Source organism: Zootoca vivipara, chromosome 15, assembly GCF_963506605.1.
Source record: "Zootoca vivipara chromosome 15, rZooViv1.1, whole genome shotgun sequence".
Lineage (NCBI taxonomy): Eukaryota > Metazoa > Chordata > Lepidosauria > Squamata > Lacertidae > Zootoca > Zootoca vivipara.
In genome coordinates, this window is record NC_083290.1 from 12,538,845 (window position 1) to 12,566,621 (window position 27,777).

Below are 27,777 nucleotides of genomic sequence, written 5' to 3' on the forward strand. Positions count from 1 at the left end.
CTCAGGCGGGCGAAGGGGCTCCTGCTCCTGCCGCCGCCGCCGCCAGGGCTCGGCGTACCGGAAGCTCCGAGGGAGGCCCTCTTGACAAGGTCGGTGGCGGCGGCAAGAGCTACCGGGGTCGGGATGGAGGAGGAGGCGGTGGCGGCCGCCGCTGCTGCTGCTGTTGCCGCCTCCGGAGGACGGGGAGCGGGAGGCGAGCCCGGGGGCTGCTGCGGGTGCAAAGGGGTCCGCGGCTGCCTGTTCTGCGAGGCCGCTCCGCCCCCGCAGGTACCACGCGCGGCATCGGAGGAGGAGGAGTGATGGTGGGGGAAGTGGGTGGGCATTCAGGGGCGAGGGGGAAGGTTTGGAGGAAGCGGGGAGGTGTGTGTGGAAAAAGGGAGGGAGGGAGGGGGAAGGAGCCTTCGCCCCGGAACTCTTGAGGGGGTGCAGAGTGCAGGCGCCCACCACGCGGGCGGTGAGAAATCGCTGCCATAATAGTACAGTAGTGGATAGGAGGAAAGGGGCAACGAGGAGCCACTTCGCTGCGAGGAAAGGTTTTGGGGGGCTCTTTTAGTTTGGGGGGAAAGGCGCGGGAGAAGTGACACGATCATGGCAGTCATGGAGAAAGTGGGTAGAGGAAAGTGTTTTCCTCTCTCTCTCTCTCTCTCTCACCTAACACTCGAACTCGCGGACATCCCGCGAAGCTGAATATTGGGAGATTCAAGACAGTGATAAGTGGAAAAGGCCCTTCTTCACGCAGCACATCGCTAAAACTGGGGGACTCGCTTCCGTTCATTAATGTCCATGAAATGAAATACTGTACTAAGCGAGGATTCTTTCGAAGCGTTGATTCTGTCATGCAAAATAGACCGCTCGGGCGGCTTTGGAACACATTTTTAAAAGGAAAGCCCGACTAGGTTTTCAGATACCTTTCAGTTGAATAACTTGTTAAAGAAATGCCTCCAAGTAACTGATGTGGTAGTTTGAAAGCCTTGTTTATTCTGTTATATTTTACTCCCAAGAAGACCCATTTATCCTAAATAGAACCTAATAGGGCAGACATGTATGTGCAATTTTTAAAAATGTGTTCCCAGTGAGATCCCAAGATTAAAATTTGGGTAGCTCTTAGAATTTTTTTTTGGAAGTTTTCAATTGTAACTTTTTTGCAATTTTAAAGTACAGTGGTACCTCGGGTTACGAACTCTTAGAATTTTGAAGTGTCAGGCATAGCTCTAGTGGCTTTAGCCCAAACGTAGCAGAGTTTTCCTGCACAGCACAGAAGCTAGTTGAGGTGGAAGTGACTAGTCGGCTAGACGCAGAATAACTATTTACAGGATTTATTAAAAGAAAATAAAAGCAGCAGAGTTTCTGCATACAAAGCAAAGCAAAACAAATCCTTACTCTTTCTCTCTCCAACCATATACACAGCACTTCTACTCCTAACACCTAACAAAAACCAACTGTGCTAGCATTCCTTGATAACAGAGTTCAGTGCTGGTCGTTAACCAATCAGAAGAGAGTAGTTTCTAGGTCAGGCAGACCTTGGCTTTCTGTCAAGAGTAAATTGACACTGCCTTGAGTTAATTGTGTGAAGCCAGAATCTGTAAGTTTCCCATGAGAACCAATTAACCAATTAACAGAAACTGAACACCCCCTCACAGATTCTGTTGGACAATTAACATCTATTAACACCTGTGTAGGAACTTTTACTGTTCACTCATTTTTCCAGCAAACCTAAACCCTTGCACATTTGCTTGTTCTTTATCTTTGCCAATGGTTTAGTTAACACATCTGCCACATTTTCTTCACTTGATACATAAGTACATGTGATTACATTGTCTTGTACACTGCAACGTACATTTTGGTATTTTACAGCGATATGTTTGGAACGTGACTTGAAACCCTCTGTTTTACTTAAGGTTATACAAGCCTGATTATCAATGTAAACTTGTACTGGTTCTCCACAATTTACATTTAAATCTGCTAACAAACGCTTGAAATAAACCACCTCGTTGCACAATTCACTCAATGCGGCGTACTCAGATTCCGTTGATGACACACTTACGACGTTCTGCTTGCGCGATCGCCAGCTGATTAAAGCTCCACCAAACATTATGACTAATCCTGTGACAGATTTTCTATCTGGCAAATTTCCCCAGTCACTATCACAGTAGCAACTCAACATTTCATCCTCTGAAGAATTTAGTTGTAACATATAGCCAATTGTCTGTTTGAGGTATCTCAGAACTTGCTTTAGCCCTTTCCAGGCATTTAGTGTAGGTTTTGAGACCAATCTACTTAGTATGCCTACTGCATAGCTAATATCAGGTCTGGACCATTGTGCTAGATACAATAGACTTCCAATTACAGAATGATATACATCAGGATGTTCAAATACAGGACTCTCATCTGTATGAAGTGTTTTTATGAAACCTGGATCCATAGGTACTGCTGCCCCTTTGCAATCCTGCATCCTGTACGTAGTCAGTAGCTGTTTAATTTTGTTCTGCTGACTAATTAGGCAGCTGCCATCTTGGGCCCAGCACACTTCCAACCCTAGATATGCCCGAACAGGGCCTAAGTCCTTCACTTTGAACTTACCTCACAATTGCTTGGCAAACCTTTTAGTTTGTTTGTCTGTCTTGCAAGCATACAATACGTCATCTACATAGAGCAGACAAAACTCTTGATTACTGCCTGTACCACGTACATAAACACAATTGTCAGCTGTACTCTGCTTGAAACCAAATGACACTAAGGCCTCATGAAAACATTTGTTCCAAGATCTTGCAGCCTGTTTGAGCCCATATAGAGATTTGTTTAATTTCAGCACTCTATTGGAACCTGTCTCATAACCAGGCGGTTCAGCTAGATACAGGTCTTCTGATAATGATGCATGTAAATATGCAGGCTGTATGTCAAAATGATTTAACTGGAGTTTTCTCTTTGCTCCAAGCGTTAGAATCAGCCTTACACTGTCCCCCTTAGCGGTAGGGGAAAAAGTCTCGTCATAATCTTTTCCAGGCCTCTGAGAGTATCCCTGAGCCACTAAACGAGCTTTATATTTGTACCCTCCTGTCACCAGTGCTTTAAGTTTGTACACCCACCTGCAGCCTACAATCTTTGCCCCCTCAGGTGCTGCTACTGGTGTAAAAACCTTGTGCTCATTCAAAGAAGACATCTCTTCCTCCATTGCCTGTTTCCAAAGCTCTGCCTCCTCTTTTGGTAACTTTAACACCTCCTGAAAACTCTTGGGCTCTGCAATTACACTAAACACATTTGCAGTATCTGGAGAAAACCGCTCTGGAGGCACTCCTTTGTTTTGTCTTTTAGATCTTCTGGGAGAAAATTTTTCTTCTGACCCACTTTCCTCCTCAGAACTATGACCTCTCTTCTGTTGCTTAGCAACTGGTCTCTGGCTAATTGCACTTTCTTGAGAGCTCTTATCTGAACTTTCCTCCCCCTCAGACTCTGATTCTCTATGTTTACCTTCAGAGTCACGAAGCCCCTGGGAAGGTTCAAACCAAACCTCAGTATTGGCATGTAGTCTCTCCCAGCCACTATGTTCACAAAAACTGGCATTCCTGGAGATCACAATGCCATTTGTCCCTTCAGCAAAGCGGAAACCTTTTCCTAGCTCCTGGTAGCCCACAAACACTAACTGTTTGGTCTTAGGATCTCCCTTCTTTCTCATTTGTTTTGGAATTAATACCCAGGCTTTTGACCCAAACACATGCAAGTGGTCAATTTTGGTTTTTTTGCCAAACAATTTAAAGTACGGAGTTGTCCCTATTGTTTGATGAAAGAGCCTATTTTGGAAATAACACGCGGTGAGCATGCTCTCCCCCCAATAAGACATGGGCAAATCAGCATCATCAAGCATGGCAAACATCATTTCTTGAAGAGGTCTGTGTTTTCGCTCCGCAATGCCGTTCTCTTCCGGGGAAAAAACGTTCGTTTTTCTATGCCCAATGCCACGCTTCTGTAACCAATCTCTAAAAGCATTAGACATAAATTCCCCACCTCTGTCCGTCTGAATCCTTCTGAGTTTAAGGGACAGAAACCTTTCCACAGATGCCACCCAGCCTTTAAATTTAGTGAACACGTCACCCTTATGCTTCATTGGATAACACCAAGTGTAACGTGTCGCGTCATCAACAATTGTTAGCGAAAAACGTGATCCACCCCTGCTTACAGCAAATGGACCAACCACGTCCATGTGGACTAGCTGTAGCGGTGACTCACTAACTCTATCACTCCTGGGGTAAGAGACTCTGTGGGTTTTAACCTTTTTACAAATATTGCAGTCAAGGTACAGGTTACAACTCTTTAAATTGCACCCATCAGCCAATTCAGACATTTTCAGTACACTTTTCCAGCCAGCATGCCCCATTTTCCTGTGCAATAAGTGCACACAGTTGTCATGTATAGCTTTGTTGCTCACTGCAGGCTGAGATTTACTGACCACTGCTGCAACTTGAGATCCTGCTTTAAGCCAAAACAAGCCTCCTTCTGACTTAGCAGTGCCTAAAATCTCACCAGCCTTCTTAATCATGCAACTGTCTCCTTCAAAATGCACTTTAAACCCAGCTTTTAGCAAACAATCTACAGACATCAGATTGCTCCTTAATGAAGGCACACACAGTACATTTTGCAGGCATTCACGCAGACAAGGAACAAAAACTGCACCCCCCGAAATCACTTCAGAAGTACTTCCGTCTGCTAGAGCCACCTGGCTGCGCTGTGCCGAGTTCTTGGAAACAAACAATTCATCTGAATTTACAATGTGCCGAGACGCTCCCGAATCGACCACCCAGACAGCTTGTTTCTCCTCAGCAATCTTGACCTCGGCGGTCACCAGCTGACCCAATTGTTTTCGTTTGAAGAATTTCTTTTTATGCTGCTGCTGCTGCTGCTGATCTCGTCTCTGCTCCTGCACCGGCCGCTGAGACTTGACCAACTCCGGACATTGATGTTTTAGATGCGCTGAAGACCCACATCGGAAACAACGCCTAACGGCAAATGCTGACTCCTCACCGGCACGCTGCTGCTGCTTCATCTCTGGTACGGTATGAGAACTCCTTTCAAACCGCCCGCTTGTAGAAGCCTCTGCAGCCAACGACCTTTCTTGCTTCTTCTGCCATTCTTCAATCAAACGCCCAGTAACATAACTGACTGTTAAATCATCCTCTTTCATTGCTTCTAGAGACATAACAAGATTATCCCAGCTTTCAGGGAGAGAGCTCAGAATGATAGCCACCTTCTCCTGCTGGTCTAACGCACAGTCTCTTTCCTGAAGCGCAACAAACTTTAACTGCAGACTGTGTAGGTGTTCCTGCATTGTAACCCCAGGCTGTAACATTGCCTTGTACAATGCCTTGCGAATAAACAGCTTGGAAACCGCTGTCTCACACACATGGAGTTCTTTAAGTGCTTGCCACACACCTCTAGCTGTCTTGATTCCCCTCACATACGGCAACTGGGAATCTTCCAGCCCCAAGACAATTGTGGCCCTTGCTCTTTGGTCTTTATCAAGGTCTTCATCATCAGGCTTCGCAGGAAACTTACTCACCACTTGCCAGAGATGATCCCTCTGCAGCACTGCCTGCATGCGTTCCGACCACAGCAAGTAATTGGAGTCATTCAGACGCTCAAAAGCCATCTGAACTGGTTGTGAGGCCATCTTGAGAGCGATGTCCCTGGAACCTGGAACCAGCTACTCACGGCCACTGAGAGAGAACAGGAACCACAGCACCCAGCACTCACACGCTGCAGCTGTCGTCCTTGAGTCCACTGCGTCTCCAGCTCACGACAGTCAGGAACCAGCCAGTGTCCTTCCGCTGCACCAACGCCACAGGAACAACGACTTCTGGAACTACTGGAACCTCTCCGCTTACGCTGACACCACCACAACTCAGGCTGGCAGCACTGGGCCCATAACCTCTTAGAATTTTGAAGTGTCAGGCATAGCTCTAGTGGCTTTAGCCCAAACGTAGCAGAGTTTTCCTGCACAGCACAGAAGCTAGTTGAGGTGGAAGTGACTAGTCGGCTAGACGCAGAATAACTATTTACAGGATTTATTAAAAGAAAATAAAAGCAGCAGAGTTTCTGCATACAAAGCAAAGCAAAACAAATCCTTACTCTTTCTCTCTCCAACCATATACACAGCACTTCTACTCCTAACACCTAACAAAAACCAACTGTGCTAGCATTCCTTGATAACAGAGTTCAGTGCTGGTCGTTAACCAATCAGAAGAAAGTAGTTTCTAGGTCAGGCAGACCTTGGCTTTCTGTCAAGAGTAAATTGACACTGCCTTGAGTTAATTGTGTGAAGCCAGAATCTGTAAGTTTCCCATGAGAACCAATTAACCAATTAACAGAAACTGAACTCCCATCATAACTCAGATGGGATGAGACATTAAATTTTTAGATTTAAACTTTTTAGTCCCAGCCTCCCTCCCTGGCTCACTGTAAGCGGCTCCCACTTTACAGCGAGCTGGGGAGGGAGGGAGGGGGACGGACATGAGCCATGGCTCGAGAGAGGACAAGATGACTCGGGGTACTTGGAAATCACGGGATGGGGGCACAGAGGTGTAGGAAAGGGGGCGGACCACCCCAGGTTTCATCACTGAGGGGGTGACATTCAGTGCCCGCCCGTGACTCCCAAGCCTACCCCGAGCTGTCGATGTGGGGGAGGGGGTGACAAAAATCCACACCGGGTACCACCTGGGCTTGCTACGCCTCTGCCCCTTCTGTGATGTATGTATGATGTTTCTGGGAGTGGTCTGGAGTTCGAGGGTACGCAGTTTCAAAAGTCTACATAAGGGCGGGTACACCTTTGTTCTGGGTTCTCCTCTCTCCTGCGTGTGGGGGGAGCACCCTGTTGCAACAAGTTTAATAAAGATCAGGCTTACTAGCTGCTTTGCTTCTCAATATTCTCTGGTTGGCCTCTGCTATTTTCTCCTACCGATAGGGAACCCACTTAAGGACTCTATATGGGCTCTTGGATACCCCATAAGGGAAAAAGGGCATATTTTGTTTACAACAATTTTTACACAGGATGATGACAAAACTATCGACAAATCAGATAACACATCTGTGGGTATACAGAAGTGACCTGTGGTTTGAGGGGAGATCCCTTGTTTAAATTATGAGGAGTATCTGTGCCTGAGATCTATGTTTTGCACCAGGGCAGCACATCTCCCTGATATTTTAAGTCATTTCTCCTGTGGTAACATGTTGGCAACTCCAGTATGCAGAGTGCATTATCCTGTAATGAAAAGTACTAATAATTACAATAACCACAATAACCATATTCACACCTCAAGATGCAAAGCTACCACTTAAAATAACAATAATGTTCACAACCCATGGAGTATGGGGACAACCCAGGTCACTTCATGCTCAGCCCCAGGAGAAAATGCACAGTGCCTTCCCCTCATCAATAATCAGTAGTGTCATAGGCTGTACTGCTTGCATTCTTTAACCTTTATTAAAAAATTCCTTCAGTAGCACCTTAAAGACCAACTAAGTTTATATTTTGGTATGAGCTTTCGTGTGCATGCACACTTCTTCAGATATCTGAAGAACCAACACGGAACCAACAGACCAACACGGCTACCTACCTGTAACTTTAACCTTTATTGTTTGCCTTTCTTTTACAATGGAAAAGACCAAGGAGGGCTTCCACCAGAAGTTATAAAACAATCAACCTATAAAACATCAAAGACAGACATGAACCACCACCAAGGGTGGTGCATTCAATCATGTCAACACACAAAAGCCGAAGCTACTGTCCAATATGTACACCAGTTAGCCCTAAGTAAGGCACAAGTGAGGAACTATTAAGAATAAATCTAAGTGCTGGAGGTGCAACGCGGAAAAAAGGGTCTCTAATACAGTACATATGTGGTGGAAGTGTCCGGAAATATGTAGGTATTGGAATAACATCTATGAAGAACTTTTAAAAATGTCAAAATGTACACTTAAAAAAAGACCGGAAATGTTTTTACTAAATATAATACCAGAGGATATTAAAACCACAAAAAGAAGATTGTTAATGTATGGAATTGAAGCAGCAAGAGTCCTGGTCGCGAGAAATTGGAAAAATGAAAACACACCCAGCATAATGGACTGGCAAACTTTAATGATAGAATATTTACAGTTAGCAAAAACCACTGAAAGAATAAGAGGACAGATGAAACAAAAAACACAGAAGGAATGGAGGATGTTTGATGAGTATTTAAAAAGTAATGGTATACCAAGAATCCTAATGGCAGACTAAAGCTGAACCTAACTTTAACTCAAAAATAAATGTAAACAGAAATCCAGAACTGTGCGATAAGGTTAATATATAGATTATACTTTAGAGAGAATAATTGGAAGTCACCACAAAGGAGGTGTGGATTGTACATATAGAGAGATGTAATGGTTTTCCCCCCTTGTTTTTTTGTATATTAAATGTATGTATGTGTGTGTCTATGTTTTTAAAGAAAGAAATTTTTTAAAAATATTTTTTTTTAAAGGGCACAAGTGAGGAACTTGTGATTAGGTTCCAACTTCTATCATTCCACAAGTTTTTTCTTTTTCTTTTAGTTTCTTCAAACTAACAAGGGCCCCTTCTGAAATAACGTTTTCCACATGCTCAAGTGGCATACATGGGCAGATCTACTATGAAACTAATGAAGCTTAAGCTTCAGGGGCCCCAATTCTGGAGGAGCCCCAGAAGTAATTTTAGTCTGTATTGCTTAAAATTTTGGGGTCTAGTAGACCAGTTTGAGTCACATTACTCAAATGGATTGATTTTTTGTTGTATATACTTAAACAATCCCAAAGATTTGAGAGTCAGTAGCACAAATGTTATAAAGGTATTATGATCTGTTGTGGACCAACCCCATTGAAGAAGCTTACAGTAGCTACCCAGACCTTGCCACTGGTTGCAAAGGGGCCCACATGACAGTCCAAGCTTCAGGGCCCCCAAAATGTAGGTCCACCACTGGTGGCATAACACCTTTGGGCTGTAATCCTATGTGGACTTTTCTGGGTTGTAAGCCCTATTTGTCACAGGAGAAGTGCCAATTAAGGTGCATATTATGAACTCTTTTTGCAGCAGAGGTTTGGGGCCAGAACTTACTTGATCAAAAATATTTAGAAGGGCTGTCACAACTAAAGGAAATTTAGGCTGCAATTCTGTACATGCTTCCTTGGGAGAAAGTACCATTGAATTCAATGGGATAGCATTGTCAAACCTATTTCTTTAAGAATTATTACGTCTCAATTGAAGGGAAGTATTTTGCTTTCTATTAAACCTCTTTCACCATCTACTTGACAACAAAATAACTTTACAAACCAAGCATGGTGCATATGAAAATTATTTGTCATACCACTCCTTTGTATAATCCCATTTATCTATATTACAATTATGTTCACCTGTGATAAGGACCCCAAATGCAGAAAGCTTTGAAACCAATTATTTCGATCATTATTTTAACTATGTGGTCAGAAATGACTAATACAGTAACAGAATCAGAAGTAAAACAAATGCTTACTCACTTTGCCTATCAAAAATCTTTTTAAAAAGAATCTTTTCTTTTATCTTGCCACTTTTTAACTTCCTTTTAGTCCCTACAAATGGATAATACGTATCATATGCTATTTCAGGTGTTACCGGTAAGAAGCTCCTTCATCAGAAAAAGTACAGTACGGTATTAAAATAACACTCTGTGATTCGGTAGAGAATTTTAGTATCTCAAAGGCTTCCCTTAAATCATCCTTAAACCTCAAGGAAGATAATGAAATCGTAACAACAATTGTTTTTGTGGAGCAACTTTTAATTCTACAAAAGCACATTGTAGCTGTCACGGAACAACAAAAATTACAGATTTGATCATGCAAATGGGACTACTGCTACCTGTTTCTGTACTTGAGTATCCATACTGAAAATGCAAAAGTCTAATTTGCTGTCTCTCCTTTTCTCAGATAAGTGCAAACTTTGTGTACTGTCCACTGACTGGCTTTGCTGTAGGAGAAAAGGAATCAGAATTTGCAGGCTGGGCCTTTCCGTTTCCAGGAGTCTTTTTACTGGAAGGGTTCATAAGTGCAGATGAAGAATGCAGGATGGTTGAGCTGATGGACTGCAGTGCTTGGAAGCCATCACAGTCTGGCCGAAGAAAACAGGTCTTGTTTTCGAATTGAAATTCCTTCAACCCCAACTTGATTTTTTAAAAGAAATGTGCATGGCTTTCCCCTCTTCCTCATCTCCCTCTTTCTGCTTCAAATGGTGCAGTGGTTAGTGTGTTGGACCAGCATTGGGGCAACGTGAGTTCCAATATCCACATATACAGCATTTCCAATATGACACATGCATACACAGCCTAATTTATTTCTTTTAAAATATTTTGCATGTACCGTATGTATGTATGGCCATCTAGAAGTAGATCTGTGCAATGAATCACCATATTGTTGAAATAACATTGTGATAAGTTACAGGTAGGTAGTCGTGTTGGTATGAGTCGAAACAAAAATAAAAAAACATTCCTTCAGTAGCACCTTAAAGACCAACTAAGTTTTTATTTTGGTATCTTTTCATATAAAGGTAAAGGGACCCCTGACCATTAGGTCCAGTCGGGAACGACTCTGGGGTTGCAGCGCTCATCTCACTTTACTGGCTGAGGGAGCTGGCGTACAGCTTCCAGGTCATGTGGCCAGCATGACTAAGCCGCTTCTGGCCAACCAGAGCAGCACATGGAAATGCCGTTTACCTTCCCACCAGAGCTGTACCTATTTATCTACTTGCGCTTTGACGTGCTTTCGAACTGCTAGGTTGGCAGGAGCAGGGACCGAGCAATGGGAGCTCACCCCATCACCAGGATTCGAACCACCAACCTTCTGATCGGCAAGTTCTAGGCTCTGTGGTTTAGACCACAGCACCACCCACGTCCCCTTATCTTTTCATTTAGGTAAAGATAAAGGTACCCCTGACCATTAGGTCCAGTCACAGATGACTCTGGGGTTGTGGCACTCATCTCGCTCTATAGGCCGAGGGAGTAGGCGTCTGTCCACAGACAGCTTCTGGGTCATGTGGCCAGCATGACTAAGCCGCTTCTGGTTAACCAGAGCAGCGCACGGAAACGCCGTTTACCTTCCTGCCAGAGTGGTACCTATTTATCTACTTGCACTTTGACGTGCTTTCGAACTGCTAGGTTGGCAGGAGCAGGGACCGAGCAACGGGAGCTCACCCCTTCCTGGGGATTCGAACTGCCGACCTTTTGATTGGCAAGCCCTAGGCTCTATGGTTTAGACCACAGCGCCACCAGCACCCCTAATTATGAGGTCTACTAGGAGGAACCCCCCCCAGCTACCCTGTTTCCCCGAAAATAAGACATACCCATAAAATAAGCAGTCGCAGGATTTCTAAGCATTTGCGCAATATAAGCCATACCCCGAAAATGAGACATGGTGATAGGCACAGTTCTGGATGGCGCCAAGGAAGAGGCGAGGCTGGATGTGTAATAAAAATAAGACATCCCCTGAAAATAAGCCGTAGTGTGTCTTCTAGAAGAAAAATATAAGACGGTGTCTTATTTTTGGGGAAATATGGTAAAGTAAACAAAGAACTGGAAAGCACTTATTTCTTCCCTCTCCAGTGAAAAAAAGAGGAAGAGTTTTCATTTTCTGGTGGTGTTTATGTTGTTGGTTCCCCTTAAATAGCTTTCCTCCATATTAAAAAGGGTGTTTTTAAAAAATTAAAGGAGACTAACTTTTTGCTTGCTGGCCCTCCCTCCCTCTGATAAAAAAGGAAAGATTGGTATGATCAGGGCTTGGGGGGGGGCTTCTGTGGGGGGGGAGAAGATTTAGCTGGCTGCCTTATACTGAATGGGAGGTTGGGTACTGTGAGAATGATGGTGAGGGTGTTTTTCGAAAGCAAATGTGTGTCTACTCACAAGCAAGCCCTACTGAATTCAATGGGGCTTACTCAAAGTAAAGTAGAAGCAAGTTTAGTTCATAAATAAGTTGAAAATGTATTAAATAGAATATATGGAAGTTTATTTAATATTTTTATTAAATCTACTACTTCCTTACATTTTAAGGCCCTCCACCACGCCAGGGAGCCTTGTCAAGGCCCTTGGCTGCTGCAGGGAAGTGTAGCACACCCTCCGCCGCTGTGGGGGAGGTATGGCAGGAGCCTCTGCCTCCGCAGGGAGGCCCAGCAAGCCCCTCCGCCACTGCAGATATATATCATGATACAGTATATCGAGATATTGTGATATTTAGCTGGGGATATATATTGCGATGTTGAAATCCAGATATCACCCAGGCCTATCCCGAAGTACTCTGGGCAGCTTACAGTCATAAAGTGAAATATAGTATGATTAAGTGACAATATGATAAAAACAGCATGCAGTCTTAAATTTCCAGGAATGAGAGAGAACAAAAGCTACTAATTAAAATCAGAAAAGCGGTGGTTTTGGTTTAAATCAGTAAAATCACTTTGTGACCATAAGTAAGGTGCCAGGCCCATCCACTTCCGGGAATGGCATTCCACGCCCAAAGTGTCACTGTTGAAAACACCGCCTCCCTGATGGTTACCTGCCACATGCCAAGAGCCACATGTCACAAGAGCCCCAGAGCACAGCTTCTGAAGAGGATCTTAAGGCTCCGATGGGGATTAGATGGGGGAAACATGATGTTCAAAGCTATTGCTTTAGTTATATGCAGGTTCTATCAAGGGACAGCTGTACTTAATAAACCGCACTGGTAGTGCTTGTAAGGTGGGTCAGTATTATTATTCTCATACTACCAATTTGTGGACTAAGGAGCAGCTTGTCTGAGGCTTCCTAGAGGCTTCATGGCCAAGGCAAGATTTGAACCAGGAAAAAGTGAAGCAGTGCTTTGTTACCAGCTCAAGTAACTGATTCTCTTCCTCCTCCTCCTTCCAATAGGACTATGGCCCCAAAGTGAATTTCAAGAAGCGCAAGTTGAAAGCAGGCGGTTTTGCTGGCTTGCCCAGCTTCAGCCAGGAGATTGTGACTCGAATGAGAAGCCATTCTGTGCTCAAGGACTTCTCTCCAGTCGAGCAGTGCAACTTGGATTATGGCCCTGAGAGAGGGTCTGCTATTGACCCCCACTGGGATGATTGGTGGGTTTGGGGGGAACGCCTGGTTAGCTTAAACTTGCTTTCAGCAACTGTGCTCTCCATGTCTTGTGACTCAGAGGATCATATCCAGTTATTTCCAGCCTTTCTTCAAGACAGCAAGCAGGTAGACAGCTCTTTGACCCATGCTGTTTCTCAGGAGCATTTGCCTAAAGAGTCTACTTCTTTAGGATTCAGAAGCACCACCAAGTGGGGAACTGATCCTTCTTCCCCCACAAGGTCAGTTTCGTCTAAAGAGGTCGTTGTCGCCATTCACTTACCTCAGAGATCCCTAGTGGTTTTGTATGGACCCGCTCGCTATAGATGGAAACATGCCATTTATCGCAATCATATTAAAAGCCGCCGTATCTGCATCACCTTCAGAGAATTGTCTGCGGAGTTCAGTCTTGGAGGAGAACAGGAAGAATTGGGTCAAAAGCTCCTAAAAACGGCTCTGACATACCAGGGAATACCTGTATAGACATCCATGTGGAGGAACTGAAACTCTTTAACTTGTTTGGGTCCCTGGAAATTAAACTTCAAGGCCTTTCATAAACTTGTGTCGTTTTCTGAGAAGCTGATAATTCTACTAAAGCTGTGGTTTTCAGTGATCTTTCAAGGAACCTTTTGCTCCTCTTCCACCAGCTCTTAGGCATGCACACTGATCTTTCAAGGGACACTGGCAAGACTTCTTGGGTTTTATCGTTCTCTGTGAAAGAGCAGTGTACCCCAGATGTAGATTAACTAAACGTCCATGAAACTTGCACATATATAATAGCTGTAGGGCAAACATCACATGAGATGTTGTCCCATACCAAGTTAAACCATTGCACCGTTTATTTTTAAATGTTGCTGAATTTCTTACAAAACACTCAAGGAAATTAACAATCACCAAAGTTAATGGTTAATTAAGACAAATTGAGAAAGCACGTAAGAAGTTGATGAGGTCAGCAAAGGTGAAGGAACCAGAAATTGGAACAACAGACATGCCTCCTGAAATGAAGTTTTCAGCCTGCACCAGAATACCAATGGAGGCAAGAGAGATTTCCCAAGGTTGTGGGCTCCACAGCCTGGGTCCTGCAGCGGAGAAGGCCCTTGCCTGTGTTTCCACCAACCCTGGGAGGTGGGTAGTAAGGTTTTTCTTAGTAAGCAATTGGATGGAATGCTACCTGCATCCTTTTTCTTGTATCTCCATAAGTAAGAGGCGTAGATTTTCTCGGGCAGTGACACCCCTTGGGTACGCCTTGCTCCACTGTGCCTTGACTCACAGCTCCTGGGACTGAGCACTTTCACTGCTCTGCTTTTAAGATCAATTAACTGGAAACTGAATGTGCTTTACTGTAGATTCTCCCTCAGTAGTCCACGTTCTGCCTGCACACATGGATTGGCAGTTTATATAAAAATAATACAATAAAATCACACTATGTTTTCCCCAAACATAATTTTAGAAAGCTGAGAAAATATATCTTAAAGAAATCCAGCACAGGATCCCAGCTACCTGATAAATAAAAAGGGTGTAAGGCATTTGACAACATGGGACATACTTCCTACCTTGAGGTAGGTGCTACCTTGCTTACTAAATTGTAATAGGAAGATCCCCAGACAGCAGGTAGCACCTGTGATTTGACAGTCACCACAACAAGATTCTAGGGGTTGGCCTCAAACAGATGATGAAATCGTGTGCTCTATTGCACCAGTATTTCCCCCCCTGTATGCAGACACGAAACGCAGCTTAACATTCACCATGTAATTATATTTGAAAGTGTGAAGAATACCTACCATATATCTCCCCAAACAGTATGGATATTTTGTTTTTCTCATGATGACTCAGCTGGCAGCTATGAGAGAGACTGCTGCGGAATGAATAAATAAAGTAGGCATTGAAAGAACAGTGTTTAAAAGTATCTGCTGGTGAAGAGAGGCTGAGAGAACCTATAGAAAGCCCCCCCGCCTGCAGGATCACCTGCCTGGCGAAGGACACAGGTGGTACAACTAACAGTTCCATTATTGATTCAGTTAACTATTAAGGAAACAAGAAGAGCCCATCTAGTCCAGTATCCCAGCATAATTCAGGGTCCTGTGGGAAATTATGCTAGCAGCTCAGATCTAGTTGACTGACAGTGCTGGGGGCACCAGGCTGGGTTTTTGAGCAGAACAGGCAGTAGTGGGCCCTGCTAGAGTGTTGGGACCTTGAATGTGAGGTGATGGTGCAAGTCCTATAATTCAGACACCTAATGCAGCTAAAAATAGCACCAGATAGGTAGGTGCCTGCTTGAATATATTTAAAAATCTTTTGATCAAGTGGCACCAACGGGGTGTGTGCATAATGTGTGGAATCTCTCAGGTTGGGAGTTTCACAGTTAAAGCATCCTCATGCCCAGCTCCCACTGGGGTTGCCACCAAATACATTATTAAGAAAGAAAAAAATGAATTGCTAAAAGAGAGGGCAAATATATTGGTGACATTTGAACATGCTCATTTGTGTGCCTACACTGACCAGGTGCTAACTCTCTATGGGGAAACATCAGGACCTCTGCTAGTCTCCCTTTTGACGGACCAAGCAGCCCTTCACACACAGAACTGTCCTCTTAAAAATAGGACACATGGCCCCTCTGTCTCTTCTCACAGATCACTTTACAAAGGGAGAATCCTTTCTTCCCCCAAACTGCAATTCTTCCTCTCAAATCTAGGGTTGGGAACAAGAAATGAGCAACCCCAACAGAAGGAACAAAATAAAACAACATAAAACAGCAACCATGCTTTGCAATTCCTAGATACGCTAACAGAGGTTTGTGAACTTGCAAAAATGGTTTTTAAATCTACAATTAATAATTTAAGAATGGTTTTTGGCGCCTTTGCTACTGCAGTTGTAATAGCCTTAAAAGTACTTAAGAGTTTGACGGAACGTAAGCTGTGACTCTCAGCAATTTATTTTCCAAAAGATCAAGGGTAGAAAGTGAGTTCGATGTGCTTCAGGAATTCAGTGCCTTCGACAGCAGTCTGTACAGCTTTGTTAAGGGGAAGGAGAATTGTTCTATCTATCATGTTGGGAACCAGAATCCAGTAATCAAAGGCGCAAATGAGCAAACAAAAGAACATCCTTGATGAGCCACAATTTATGACAACAGTACAAAAAGGTTTAGCTTGGTCTGCAGAGCAGCTGTGGTTCCATACCACTTTTCATAAGACAGAGAAGTGGTGGGTGTGAGACCTTGGAAACTGGACTGATAGGGATGAGAAGGGCCTCATTAGCTGATTGCAAGGATGAGAGAGGCCTGGTTACCTGAGAAGCGGTTAAGGGAGGGACATCACAGCAGATGGTGATGCCGCAACGAGGCTGGCAGCAGTGGCCTTTATGAGATAATGCTGAAAGGAAGTGCACTTAAAAGACAACAGGGAAGCTTGCAGAGATGCTGCTGGCATTTTGCCCTTACAAAATTTGGGTAAAGAAGGAAATGGGAGAATTCCCACTACTTAGCAATGCAGAAAGTTCTGGCACCACCTCTGAGCAATATAAAAAGTTGAGGATGGGATCGTACTTGCTCTTCCACTCCCACTTCTCCCCATCCCTTCCCCTATGTTCTTCTGTTCACCCCATTTTCTTGTAGCAATGTAGCTGTGTGTGTGCATGACTTATACTGCTTTATGACTTTGAACACGTCTAGAAAGGTTTAGATATAAATGCTAAAAAGAAGAGGGAAAAGGGCAGCAGATCTAGGTCCTGCTATCAAAAAAACCCCAAAACTTTGGGTCCTGGGTCACCGCCTAATAATCCCCATTTCCAGATTTAGGGGATTATTCTGAAAGTCATTAGCCTGCAGCTGCTCGCTCACAAGACTCAGCAGAATTAGGCAGAATGATTTATTCCTCCAAAGGTCAACTGTTTTCATTATGGCCAAGAATATGGCCTTTCAAGAAAGACCGCTCTGGATTTTGCACACTTCGGATGGTTCACTGCTTCCACTAATTAGCAGCAAAAGAATTTTGCTCATGCTTCTAGGTCACCCAGCTCATTGTGCTCTCTCTCGCACACCCATTTTTATTGTGAACTGACACCTATCGCAATGTACAAAAATATTTTTCTTCCTAACTGTCCACCCCTTGGTAGCTACTAGTTTTGTTTTTTCGATTTCTCCATTAATGACCCCCCTGCCAGCGCCACTCCCATCTGTGCAGCCATTATCTCCAGTACTGTTGGGTAGCAGCCGCTTGCAAACAAAAGCCTTGAACAAAGTCAAGCCATCGTTTTGCCTCATCCGGCACATTCTGCTCAAACCAGCAGTGGGTCTTCATGGAAAGCATGAGTTCTGCCACTGAGTTTTAGCCCTTTTGCTAGGAACTCAAATATGAAAACAAGGTTGGGAGCATGTCCACACACATCTTGGGGTGGGGTGCCTGTTTTTTGAAGTCCAGTCCTTGAAATATAGTGACTGGATTGTGTCCAAAGGAGGGTGAGGAAGACAGCAAGGGGTAGAGATGTTTTTTTTATGCGTTTTCACTAATACATGCATTTTTAAGCACAATTCCCTCTAGTTTGTACATATTCCTTGGCCAGAGAACTGCACTGCAAATTTCTGAGAACTGCAAATTTCAAAGTGTGTTTCTGTTCGTGTAGTGCAGGCATCCCCAAACTGCGGCCCTCCAGATGTTTTGGCCTACAACTCCCATGATCCCTAGCTAACAGCGCCAGTGGTCGGGGAAGATGGGAATTGTAGTCCAAAACATCTGGAGGGCCAAAGTTTGGGGATGCCTGGCGTAGTATTTCAGAAAGTATGCATTAGGTAGGTTCGCCTATATATGTGAATGGAATCAATTTTTCTACCCTTCCTCTGCTCCAAAGAGTAGGGCACAAACCCACTTCTCAATTATTATTCTGCCCTTTATCACCAGGTGATTCTAGGGTGGGCTATATTAATAAAACAAGAACATACACTATTGCACAGTAAAAGAAATGTGCAATATGACATTAACAAGCATAACAAGATGGCAGAAATAATTTCATCAACTCACTTAATACGTATGCTCCTCCGTATTAAACGTGCAACTTCATCGTATCAGGTGGATGTGTTGTTGAAGGCCTGGTAGAAAAGGAAAGTCTTTAGCTTGTGCTGAAAGCTAAGCGGTGACAGCACCAGCCATACCGCTGAGCCATACCGGGAATTCTGCACCGCTGAGAAGGTCCTCACTCAGATCAAAACACTGCAGGCTTCACCCAGAGCTGGAATAATGAGGGCTTGCTTTGCTTAAAAGCCTAGGCAGGACAATACAGGGAGAGACTGTCTAGAAAACTAGAGGCTAGGGATTTGTACGCAAGCTCTGAGACCATGAATTGGCAGCATAATTTAACCAGGTCCACGTTGCAAGGAAAAGGATTCCGACTAAACATTAAGGAAGAACTTCCCAGCAGTATGAGCGTTGGAAAGTGGGGAAGAATAACCTTGGAAATTGATGGACTTGGCATCTCTGCTAAGTGGCCCTCCAGTCTGATTTAAAGTGACCGGAGGGCCACTTAGCAGGGATGCTTGAGCAGATTTCCTGCATAGGGAAAGGGTTGGGCTTCATGACCTTTCAGGTCCCTTCCAACTCCATGATTCTTTGATTTCCCCCACCCCACTGTGCTACAGGTTTATTGACAGCATTTATACACCACCTTTGTAATATTTATCCCACGGTGGTATACAATGAAAATGAAGAGAGTCAGTATGTGCTACCTGCAGCCCTCCAGCTCCTGGAGGCCTTGTTCTCAAGGAAGCTTGCGACTCCAGACTTTGCATGCTGTTATGCTGCCACGGGAGTCCCACACACTTGCATCACGGCGGCTTTCGGAAGAACTCGCAGATCAAATACATATCAGGCTTGTGATTTGGGCCAAGTGCAGAAATGAGCTCAGGTACCCCACAATCGCACAAGCCTTTCCCTGACTCTAAAGGACTTCAAAGAGGTGACAGGTTTTTTTTTATTTAAAAAAGCATCTCAAAGATTGCTTAGAAGTATTATTTAATAACTGGCAGTTTAGGCATATTTCACAATTTACACGTGGTGGGGGAGGAGTGAGGAGATGTAAATACGATATACTTATTAGTTATAATATGATTAGCGTGTCCCGCAGGCAGCCAAGCATGAAAAAGGAGGAATGAGGTATAGCCGTTAAGGACATACTACCAATATACAGATTAATTCAGACATTTCGGCAACAGTGTTTGTACAGCAAATAAGGTCCAAGGTGCTGTATTTTCTTTCAGAACAAGACTGTTACGCATACAAAAGAGCACTTTTTCCCGTTTTGAAGGTGCAGTTCCCAGGGACCGCAAACTTCTCACGTACCATACAGTTATCCTGTTGTTGCAATACAGAAACTCCAGGTACTGTACGTTGTAAGCCTCTGTGGAACAGGACACAACGGCTCAAGCAGCTGGCAGATGCTATGCGGGTTTGCTTAAAAGTTAATCCCAGCTCAACAGGGCTACTTCGTCACAAATCATTTGTTGATCATGTTGTTGCACGAGAAAGAAGCTTGGATGGTCCCTCAATTTTTGAGTTCAGTTAGCCAAACACACTCTGAACATTGGTGGCAAGGGGTGGTGGTGGGTGGCATCCTGTATAAATGTTTAAGTGTCAAAGCAGTCAGCTTTTCAGGGAACAGAATTCTTCCAGGAAGAAGAGGCCCCAGTCCCTCCCTATGTCCCACCCCCATGATGTTTCTACGTCACCGATACAGCTTTGTGCACACACAAACTCGGATAAAAACTGCTCGAGCAGCAGCTGATGACGGCTGTTTGGGCTTAGGGGTGCCGGCCGACCAGCTCTGCTCTGTGTCAGCTTTCAAAACTTGTGCAATGTTCAAGTGGACACTGTGCTCATTCTAAACAGGCGGTGGGGGTTGTGCTAGGAGAGAGATTTTCAGGCTACAGCCTTTTATATACACACAACAACAAACTTTGGTTACGCATTCACACCTGCATTTCTACTTGTGTAAAATACTACATGGTGCTCTTTAAAGCCCTTCTGTTCTTTGCTACCTGGCTTTTGTGTTGAAAGGCAGACAATGGAGCCCTCGCTACCGTAGCCGCTTTCTCAATGGGAACACTCTCCACCCTATAGAAGCTACTTGAACTGGACAGAGGAAAAACAACTCATCTCTAAAAGCATCCACTCCCCCTCCCCCGTTTCTGGTCTTGTCACAGTTCCAGAAATAGCCCCCCCCCCATGTAAAAAAAAAAGTCACTATGGACACATTTCAGAGATTTCCATGGATGTTCACATACTGCGATTTACGAACTCCTCTCCAGAAGTGAAGTTTGTAAATCAATTGCCGGTGAGAACATCGCACCCCTTTCCTCACTCTGCATATAAGCTCCTGCAGAAAAACACAACCCCACTTTGCTAAAACTGATGCATATTTTTTTAATTGCTTAATCTGTCTCCCTTCCCACCCACCTAAAAATGTGGAAGTCTAAAGGACAAGCCCATCTTCAAACAACTGCATAGATGTAGGTAAAGGGTTCAGTTTTAACAACACAGTAACATCATCCACAGATTCGAAGAGCTGGTCGCCCAGACCTGCATCCACCGGGGAACGTTTTGGCATCTGAGAACGTTAGGCACCTGGGGGTTAATTCCTGTTCTGAAAATCCTCAGAGCTGCAAACAGAAAAGGCACCCACTGGCCATCACACAACCTGCAGCCCCCGGTCGTGGCCATCCAGCTGCACTTTCAGTTTGTGGAGCTCTTCAATCTCCCGGTTGTGGCGCTCGGTTTTGTGGCGGACGAGGGAGCGGTAGAAATGGATGGTGAAGACGACAAAGATGATCCCCACCGGGACCATGATGATGGTGGAGATGAGGGCTGCCTGCCACCCTGTGTGCTGGCTGGTCTTCTGGACGACGGCGGTGCCGTTTCTCAGCACGGAGTCCACGGGCAGGAACTTGATCCAACACAGGAGGACGACCTCGGCGAGGAAGAGGAGGATGCCCAGGACAGTGGAAAAGCCCCAGGCCAGCTCAATGTAGGGGTGCATGCGCTCGTGGGGGGACTCGCTGATGGAGTTCAGGTTGTGGATGTTACTCACGGCTTCCACATTGGGCAGGATGCAAGTGCTGATGAGCAGGGCGAAGAGGTGGACAGCCACAAGGATGGTAGTGCAGGCACTGAAGGCAATCAGCAACATTGGCGGGTACTGGTATTGCATCTCCAGCTGGACCTCCACCATCGCCACCTGAAAAGCAACATCTGTGAGTGTTTGCTTGCCTCTACAAAACCCTGCTGCAGACAGGAGCGAGTCGGCAGTAAATCACATCAGTCAGGTTGTTCTTTAATAGCAAGAACACAATTAGCACAGACTGGGCGGCGCTTTAGGCCTAATGAGCATGGCAGCTCATCCCTGGTAGGTCTTGCTGAGATTGAAAGTCCCTGCCTCTCCACAGCGCTTTTTCCAAGCAATTGGAGACTGTGCCTGCGTGCAGCCGACCTCTCCTCCGCCCTTTTCATGCCTCTTCTGGTTCTGGGATACAAGGGGGGAGGGGAGCTTGTCACAGCAGGAGAGGGAGAAACCTGTGATTCGTCACCAGCCTGACTCATCTCTGCCTCTTGGCCTCCCTCCTCTCCTGTTTCAACTTCTGCCTCTGATTCTGGACATCTCTTTGCCATGGACTCTCCCAGCTCACTAGGCCCTGTTACCCCTTCAGCTTCCGACACCTCCTCTTCCCAGTCTTCTTCCTCTGACCACACATTGTCGTCCCACCACCAATCCCCGGGCTCTGAATCTTCTTCCCTTGGAGGTTCCCCAGCTGGTTCCTCCCACTATTCCTCTGCATCCAACCAGTCTGTGACAACTGCGAACCCGCAAGAACAATCCACACAAGCGATTGTCATTCACACAATGCATGAACTAACACGGAATTCACTGTCATGGGATGTGGGGATGCCTCAGATGGTTTTTAAAAGGGGACAAATTAACAGGGAATAAATCTATAAACAGTTACTATTTAGAATGCCTATGTCCAGAGGAAGGGTATTTATTTATTATTATTTGTTATAAGTGGGACTTGATCATTATAAAAGTTGACAGGTGGTTTTTTCCCCCATATGTGGTAGCTACACTCTTGAGGGCATTTCCTTTTTAGGGAAAGTGTTTTATGAAGCTGTTTTAATCACTAAGCAAAACACACCTCTAGATTCCAAGATCACCCTCTTTTCATTCCATGCAGAAGCTGCTCGGGATCTTTCAAATAATAATAAAAAGTGTATAGCTCATTTAATGAATGCAGCAAGCCTTATAATTATGAAATTCTGGAAGACTTTAAATATAGACCTTTTGGAAGCTTAGCTGTCACAACTTCGGGATCGAGTTTTGATGGATAAGCTAACTTCACACATGTAGTGTGTGTGTGTGTGTGTGCGCGCGCACACGCACAGACATAATAAAATCCAAGACTTTATCTTCAATCTGGTGCAGATTTATTATGTACGCAACGCTGAAAGGACGTGGCTACCGACCACCTGCAATGCGTGGTAATTTATGGAATGACGCCTTTATTCCATAAGTCAAATGACTCTTTGCACATTCAATTCCCCCTTGTTTCCCCCCGCTGCCCAAAAGACAGCCAATGCTTTTTTTTTCCATTTAAGGGGGCAAGGTTGCTAGCAAGCACAGATTTTGACAGGTTACCAAGACCAGCCAAATGTGGTACAACTCTGTGCTAGAGTGCACTTTCAGTTCACACAATGTTACAAGGAAGCCCAAGACATACAGAAAGGCTTCCTGAAGCGGCTGTGTGTGTGTGTGTGAACTACTCCATAATCGTGCCAGACCAAGAAACCTTCTGGGTCAGGTCTCTCTGGGAAAACATTTTCTAAGTAGGTTAATTCAATATACGTACAAATTAGCAGTAGTCTGTGTGACGCTTCTACAGTGCCTTTTTGCATGAAAATACCTCCTCCCCCACCCCTACCCTGCTCCAAAGAACATAGGAAACTGCCTTATACTGAGTCAGACTCCTGATCTATCTACCTCAATAGTGCCTGCACTGACTGGCAGCAGCTCTCCAGGTCTTTTCCAACTCTGCCTGGAGATGTCAGGGATTGAACCTAGGACATTTGCATGCAAATCAAGTAACACCCACGGGTTTCCAGTGCATAGACGTTTCCAATGCATCTTGCACAGTGCAGATAGGCAGGCCTCAAGTTGCTCTACCTTCTCTACCGGCAAGGCTTGCACTTGCTGCAGCATCTCTCTTGCCATCCGTCTCTTTTGGTCCTACCTGCACTCGGGGCCTCCCCCTCAAAATGCCCACGGGGGCAGGATCACAAAAGGCATACTATATTCTTAGATAACATGACAAGTGATGTCTGTTCCATGCTCTTATGGCTGGACAGAAGCCTCCTACAGTGCTTACGTTTCATTTTCTCTTCCCTTCCCTTCAGGACTGTGGCAGGGGAAAGAGGCCATGCCCTGCTCAGTTATCTCTTAGTGCCAGATGGAAGGGGCAGATCAGAGCTGTTTCGACAGAACCACCCCACCTTCTTAAATTTGTAAACTGTCCTCTACCCATAGATCTCAGGGCGCTTCACGACATAAGGTCACAAAATTAAAAAAATAAAATACATAATGAAAACAAAAAACCCCACACATTTTAGAAGGGTGTTGGATGCCAGTCGCCAAAGGCAACTAAGGTCTAAACCAGGGATCAGCAAACTTTTTCAGCAGGGGGGCAGTCCACTGTCCCTCAGACCTTGTGGGGGGCCAGACTATATTTTGAAAAAAAAAAATATGAACGAATTTCTGTACCCCACAAATAACCCAGAGATGCATTTTAAATAAAAGCACACGTATTCTACTCATGTAAAAACACCAGACAGGCCCCACAAATAACCCAAAGATGCATGTTAAATAAAAGCACACATTCTACTCGTGTAAAAACACCAGGCAGGCCCCACAAATAACCCAGAGATGCATTTTAAATAAAAGGACACAATCTACTCATGTAAAAACATGCTGATTCCCAGACCGTCCGCGGGCCGGATTTAGAAGACAATTGGGCCACATCCGGCCCCTGGCCCCTAGTTTGGGGACCCCTGGTCTAAACCCCTTTCAAAGTCCTCTCACTTGGTGTTCATAATGTGAACGGAAGCTATCCAAAAGGTACATGGAGCTGTATCTGACAAGCTGCTTTTATTTCTACATTCAGGGGAGATGTATACAAGGAATCAGAGCCAGCCCTACCATTAGGTAGAGCAAGACTCAGGGTAGCTGATTTGGGGTGATACTAAAGGGCAGCAAAGGATTAGTTCTTTACCATTGTTGTATTTTTATTTTTACTGCCAGGACAGGGAATGGGAGAGGCGTTGGTGGGATTTTCTAGCACAGGTGTTAAAAAACTTGACTAGCCTTAGGCACTACTCACCTTGACTGGGGTACAATCTGATGCTCTGTTTCAAGCATCGAAATGCCCTGGACTGTTCCTGGGGGGAGGACCACACTCTTCCAACAAATTACCACTTGGAATCATAGAATTCTAGAGTCGCAAGGGACCATGATGGTCAACCAGTCCAACCCACTGCAATGCAGGAATCTCCTGCCCAACGTGGAGCTCGAACCCAAGACCCTGGAATTCAGAGTCTCATGCTCAGCTATTTGCATGGTGTGATCGCAGATGCATGGGGTTTTTTTGTGTACGCTGTAGGTTTTGTTTCTGCCTCAGGTTGCTTCTGATCCTGGGCCAGGCATTAGTACATTTGCATTAGCTATTAACTGCAAGTTACAGACCAAATGGTTCAAAGATCAGAGCAGATTTTGCAGACAAGCTGCTATGAAAACATACCATAGCAAATCCAGAGAGTAACGCAGAAGTCCGGCTGGAAGCTTTCAACTTGGCTCGGCTCAGGTACAATTTCCGCCATGAAAGGGCCTGGACAGAATGATGGTTGGATGTGACCAGCTCGAGGTAACTGCGACGCACCCAGTCTCGGTAGTCCATGCCCTTAGTGGCCGGCTCGGTGCAACAAGTGGACGCGGGAGGATCCAAGGGGACATTTAATTCGGAACTCATGATGAAAGGCAAGCTGTGGGAAGGTTGAGGGGGAAAATCAGCATTGCAAACACCAGATACACGCCAGGTGCTGTACGGAAGTCAAAGCAAAACAAGCCCTGGCTTGCAATCTAAAAGCACGGGAGATTAGAGGAGAGGGTAGCGGGAGCAAAATGAGAAACTCCCCACAAGTTCGGAGAGTGTAGGAAAAGGGGGGAAGAGAAAGGATGCAAAATATTCAACTGTCAGCCCAGGAACAGGAAAGAGATTTAAAAAGCGAAACAGTGCAAGGATAGGTAAAATACAAGAAGGAAAAGATGAGTTTCCCATAACTTATGAGACAAAGAAGTCTGCAGAGTATTTTAAGGAAGACAGCACAGGACAGGAAGCAGGGAGATAAGAAACAGCTTGACCAAGGGTGCATTTAATAACTACAAAGGCAGATAAAAAAGAGCAAGATCGTGAAGGGATTTAGAGGTTCAAGAGAATAAGTTTAAATTCTATCCGAAGCAAGAGAGAAAGCCAGTGAAGGGGAACACATAGGCCACCTTCGCATGTAATGTTAAGCCAGATTTTCTGGCTTATAGTGGGTTTTTTGAGAATAAACAGTGCTACACTCTGCACCGGTTGCTCCCATTTCCCTTCTCCTCAGTCTGAGCAGAATAAACAAATCAAGAAGCTTCCCGTTACATTTGAACCAAGGATCGCGAGTCCGCTGTTTCCTAACAAGCCACGCTTGCTAGCCAAGCCAACCTGGAGTCCACAGCTCGCTGCTGCCTTGCTGGTCCTGGCAGGAGGAACAAAGAGTAAAGGGTGATGTTTCTTACCTTTTAGGCAGCTCCCTCTTGCTCCCTCTCACCCATACACCTCCTTTTCCTTTTATTGTTCCTTAACCACTCATCCCTGTCCAAACACTCTCATTCTGCAAAAAAAAAAACTACTGCCAGGAGATATGCAAACGTAGCTTGTGTGTGGAGCAGCACTGTTTGCATAATGAGAGCAGAATGTGGGGGTGGGAGGTTCTGCAAGAGAGAGGAAGCGTGTTTGCTCAATCCCCAGTTTCTCTGAGCAGGTTCTCTAGAATCCCTCTTCCTTGCCATTCTACTCCAGAGTTTAAAAATCCCAAGTTGCTAAGCGATATGTTGGAAGCAAAGGCATTTAGTCTTGTGCAAGGATTGGTTATTTAAAATTCAATGCTCGCACCTCAAAACATTAGCATTTGCTCCAAGTATTCCAAGCCTCCTCCCCCTTTCCATCTACTTATATGGTGGAAATGGAGAAAGCTTTCATTCATGAGCCACAATTTTAGAAAAAGAACTGTGTGTGTGTGTGTGTGTGTGTGTGTGTGAGAGAGAGAGAGAGAGAGAGAGAGAGAGAGAGAGAGAGAGAGAGAGAGAGAGAGAACTCAGACAGAAAAGAATTTAAGCTCAAGGTAATAAAGACTACTGTATAGTGAGATGGACCTCACTAACTTATAAAACACCATTCAAACAGAAAATCAGAGGTTGGGCATTCTATAGTAGTTCCACGGGCATAATCAAATAATATTCCCAGCTTCCTTACCCCCAAATTATATTTGCCCCAGAGATGCAACATGAAGATACAGTAGCCACAATACTGTATAGGAAGAATCATGTACTCTGTTACTTTTATGAAGTATTGGTGCATTCATTTTCCCTGAAGCACACTAATTTCATTTATAGAACTGATCTTCCACTTTTCAGCTTGGAAGCTCTCAAGAGGCTCACCGAAGGAAAAACGTATTTAACATGAAATATTTTAAAGATATAAAAAAAATTAAGCAGTTTGGAGTACAGTACAGTATTAGAAATACCAAGGGCTTTTTGCCGGGGTGGGGTGGGGGTGGGGACCACTAGGAAGGTGTTTGCTTGGTGCCTAAATGAAGAAAACAACGCTGATGCTAGCCAAGTGTTCCCACGGAGGGAATTTCGAAAAGAGGAAGCGTTGCTGAAATTGCTCTGTCCATATTTGCCACTAGCCTCACCTCAGCAGGCAATGAGGGGGATAACTAGGGTAGGGACCCAGGTTCATGTAGGGGAAGAGATTCAAGAGCTGGTAAATTTAGGCTTGTGTAATTAAAACAGATTAAGCTTTGTGCAAGCAAATCAGAATAAATGCTCAATAAACAGGTCACTTGGGTGAGCTCAGAGAAATCAAGGTGGTGTGTGAGGGGCTGGAAGTTGCCCTGCAGGTATGCTGGGTACAATAAATATTTGCCACATCTTTCCCTGCAGCCTCTTAGATGTTGCTCATCCTGTCAGCTCGGCACAATCCCATCCCTGCACCACAACAGCTACCATTATTTGGAAGATATGACTTGAGTGATATCAATAAAAAGGAATGTTTTATAGATAAGAACATCTACTTCAGCATCCTGTTCTCACAGAGGCCAACCAGATGTTTCTGGAAAGCCAGCAAGGAGGACCTGAGTGCAACAGCCCTCTCCAGAGGCATAGCGGTTGGCAATGGGTACCACACTGCACTTAGAAAGCACTGCTAATAACAAGGCCAGTGGAAGTGATGATATTCCAGCTGAACTATTTAAAATTTTAAAAGATGATGCTGTTAAGGTGCTACACCCAATATGCCAGCAAGTTTGGAAAACTCAGCAATGGCCAG

At 44.8% G+C, this 27,777-nt stretch overlaps 3 protein-coding genes across 8 annotated transcripts in view; 1 reads left to right on the forward strand and 2 right to left on the reverse strand.

Annotated features, from left to right (window-relative positions):
* LRWD1 (leucine rich repeats and WD repeat domain containing 1) overlaps positions 1–138 on the reverse strand; it is a 33,018-nt gene extending 32,880 nt beyond the window's left edge. For all 3 annotated transcript variants that reach the window (XM_035139119.2, XM_035139118.2, XM_035139117.2), the window contains exon 1: positions 1–138. The gene's annotated coding sequence lies outside the window, so the exon portion shown is untranslated.
* On the forward strand, positions 124–16,785 carry ALKBH4 (alkB homolog 4, lysine demethylase). Its single transcript, XM_035139122.2, has 3 exons — positions 124–267; positions 9,958–10,155; positions 12,921–16,785. The coding sequence occupies exons 1-3, from the start codon at positions 124–126 to the stop codon at positions 13,590–13,592; spliced, it is 1,014 nt and encodes a 337-aa protein (XP_034995013.1). The 3' UTR covers positions 13,593–16,785.
* The window catches only part of ORAI2 (ORAI calcium release-activated calcium modulator 2), a 16,537-nt gene continuing 3,662 nt past the window's right edge, over positions 14,903–27,777 (reverse strand). The window contains exons 2-5 of one of the 4 annotated variants that reach the window (XM_060268411.1): positions 24,931–25,171; positions 18,823–21,326; positions 18,122–18,189; positions 14,903–14,961 (exon numbers count right to left, since the gene is read on the reverse strand). In XM_060268411.1, coding sequence (XP_060124394.1) covers positions 20,781–21,326; positions 24,931–25,171 — 787 coding nt within the window. In that variant the 3' untranslated portion in view covers positions 14,903–14,961; positions 18,122–18,189; positions 18,823–20,780. The other 3 variants (XM_035140138.2, XM_060268412.1, XM_060268410.1) reach the window with 3 other exon arrangements.

What these genes read in the sequence shown, in the direction of transcription:
- ALKBH4 (XM_035139122.2), top strand. Translation starts at nt 124, where the DNA reads ATGGAGGAGGAGGCGGTGGCGGCCGCCGCTGCTGCTGCTGTTGCCGCC. An exon ending in AGGCCGCTCCGCCCCCGCAG is followed by an intron (nt 268 to 9,957) that starts GTACCACGCGCG and finishes TCCTTTTCTCAG; the next exon opens with ATAAGTGCAAACTTTGTGTA. An exon ending in AGTCTGGCCGAAGAAAACAG is followed by an intron (nt 10,156 to 12,920) that starts GTCTTGTTTTCG and finishes TCCTTCCAATAG; the next exon opens with GACTATGGCCCCAAAGTGAA.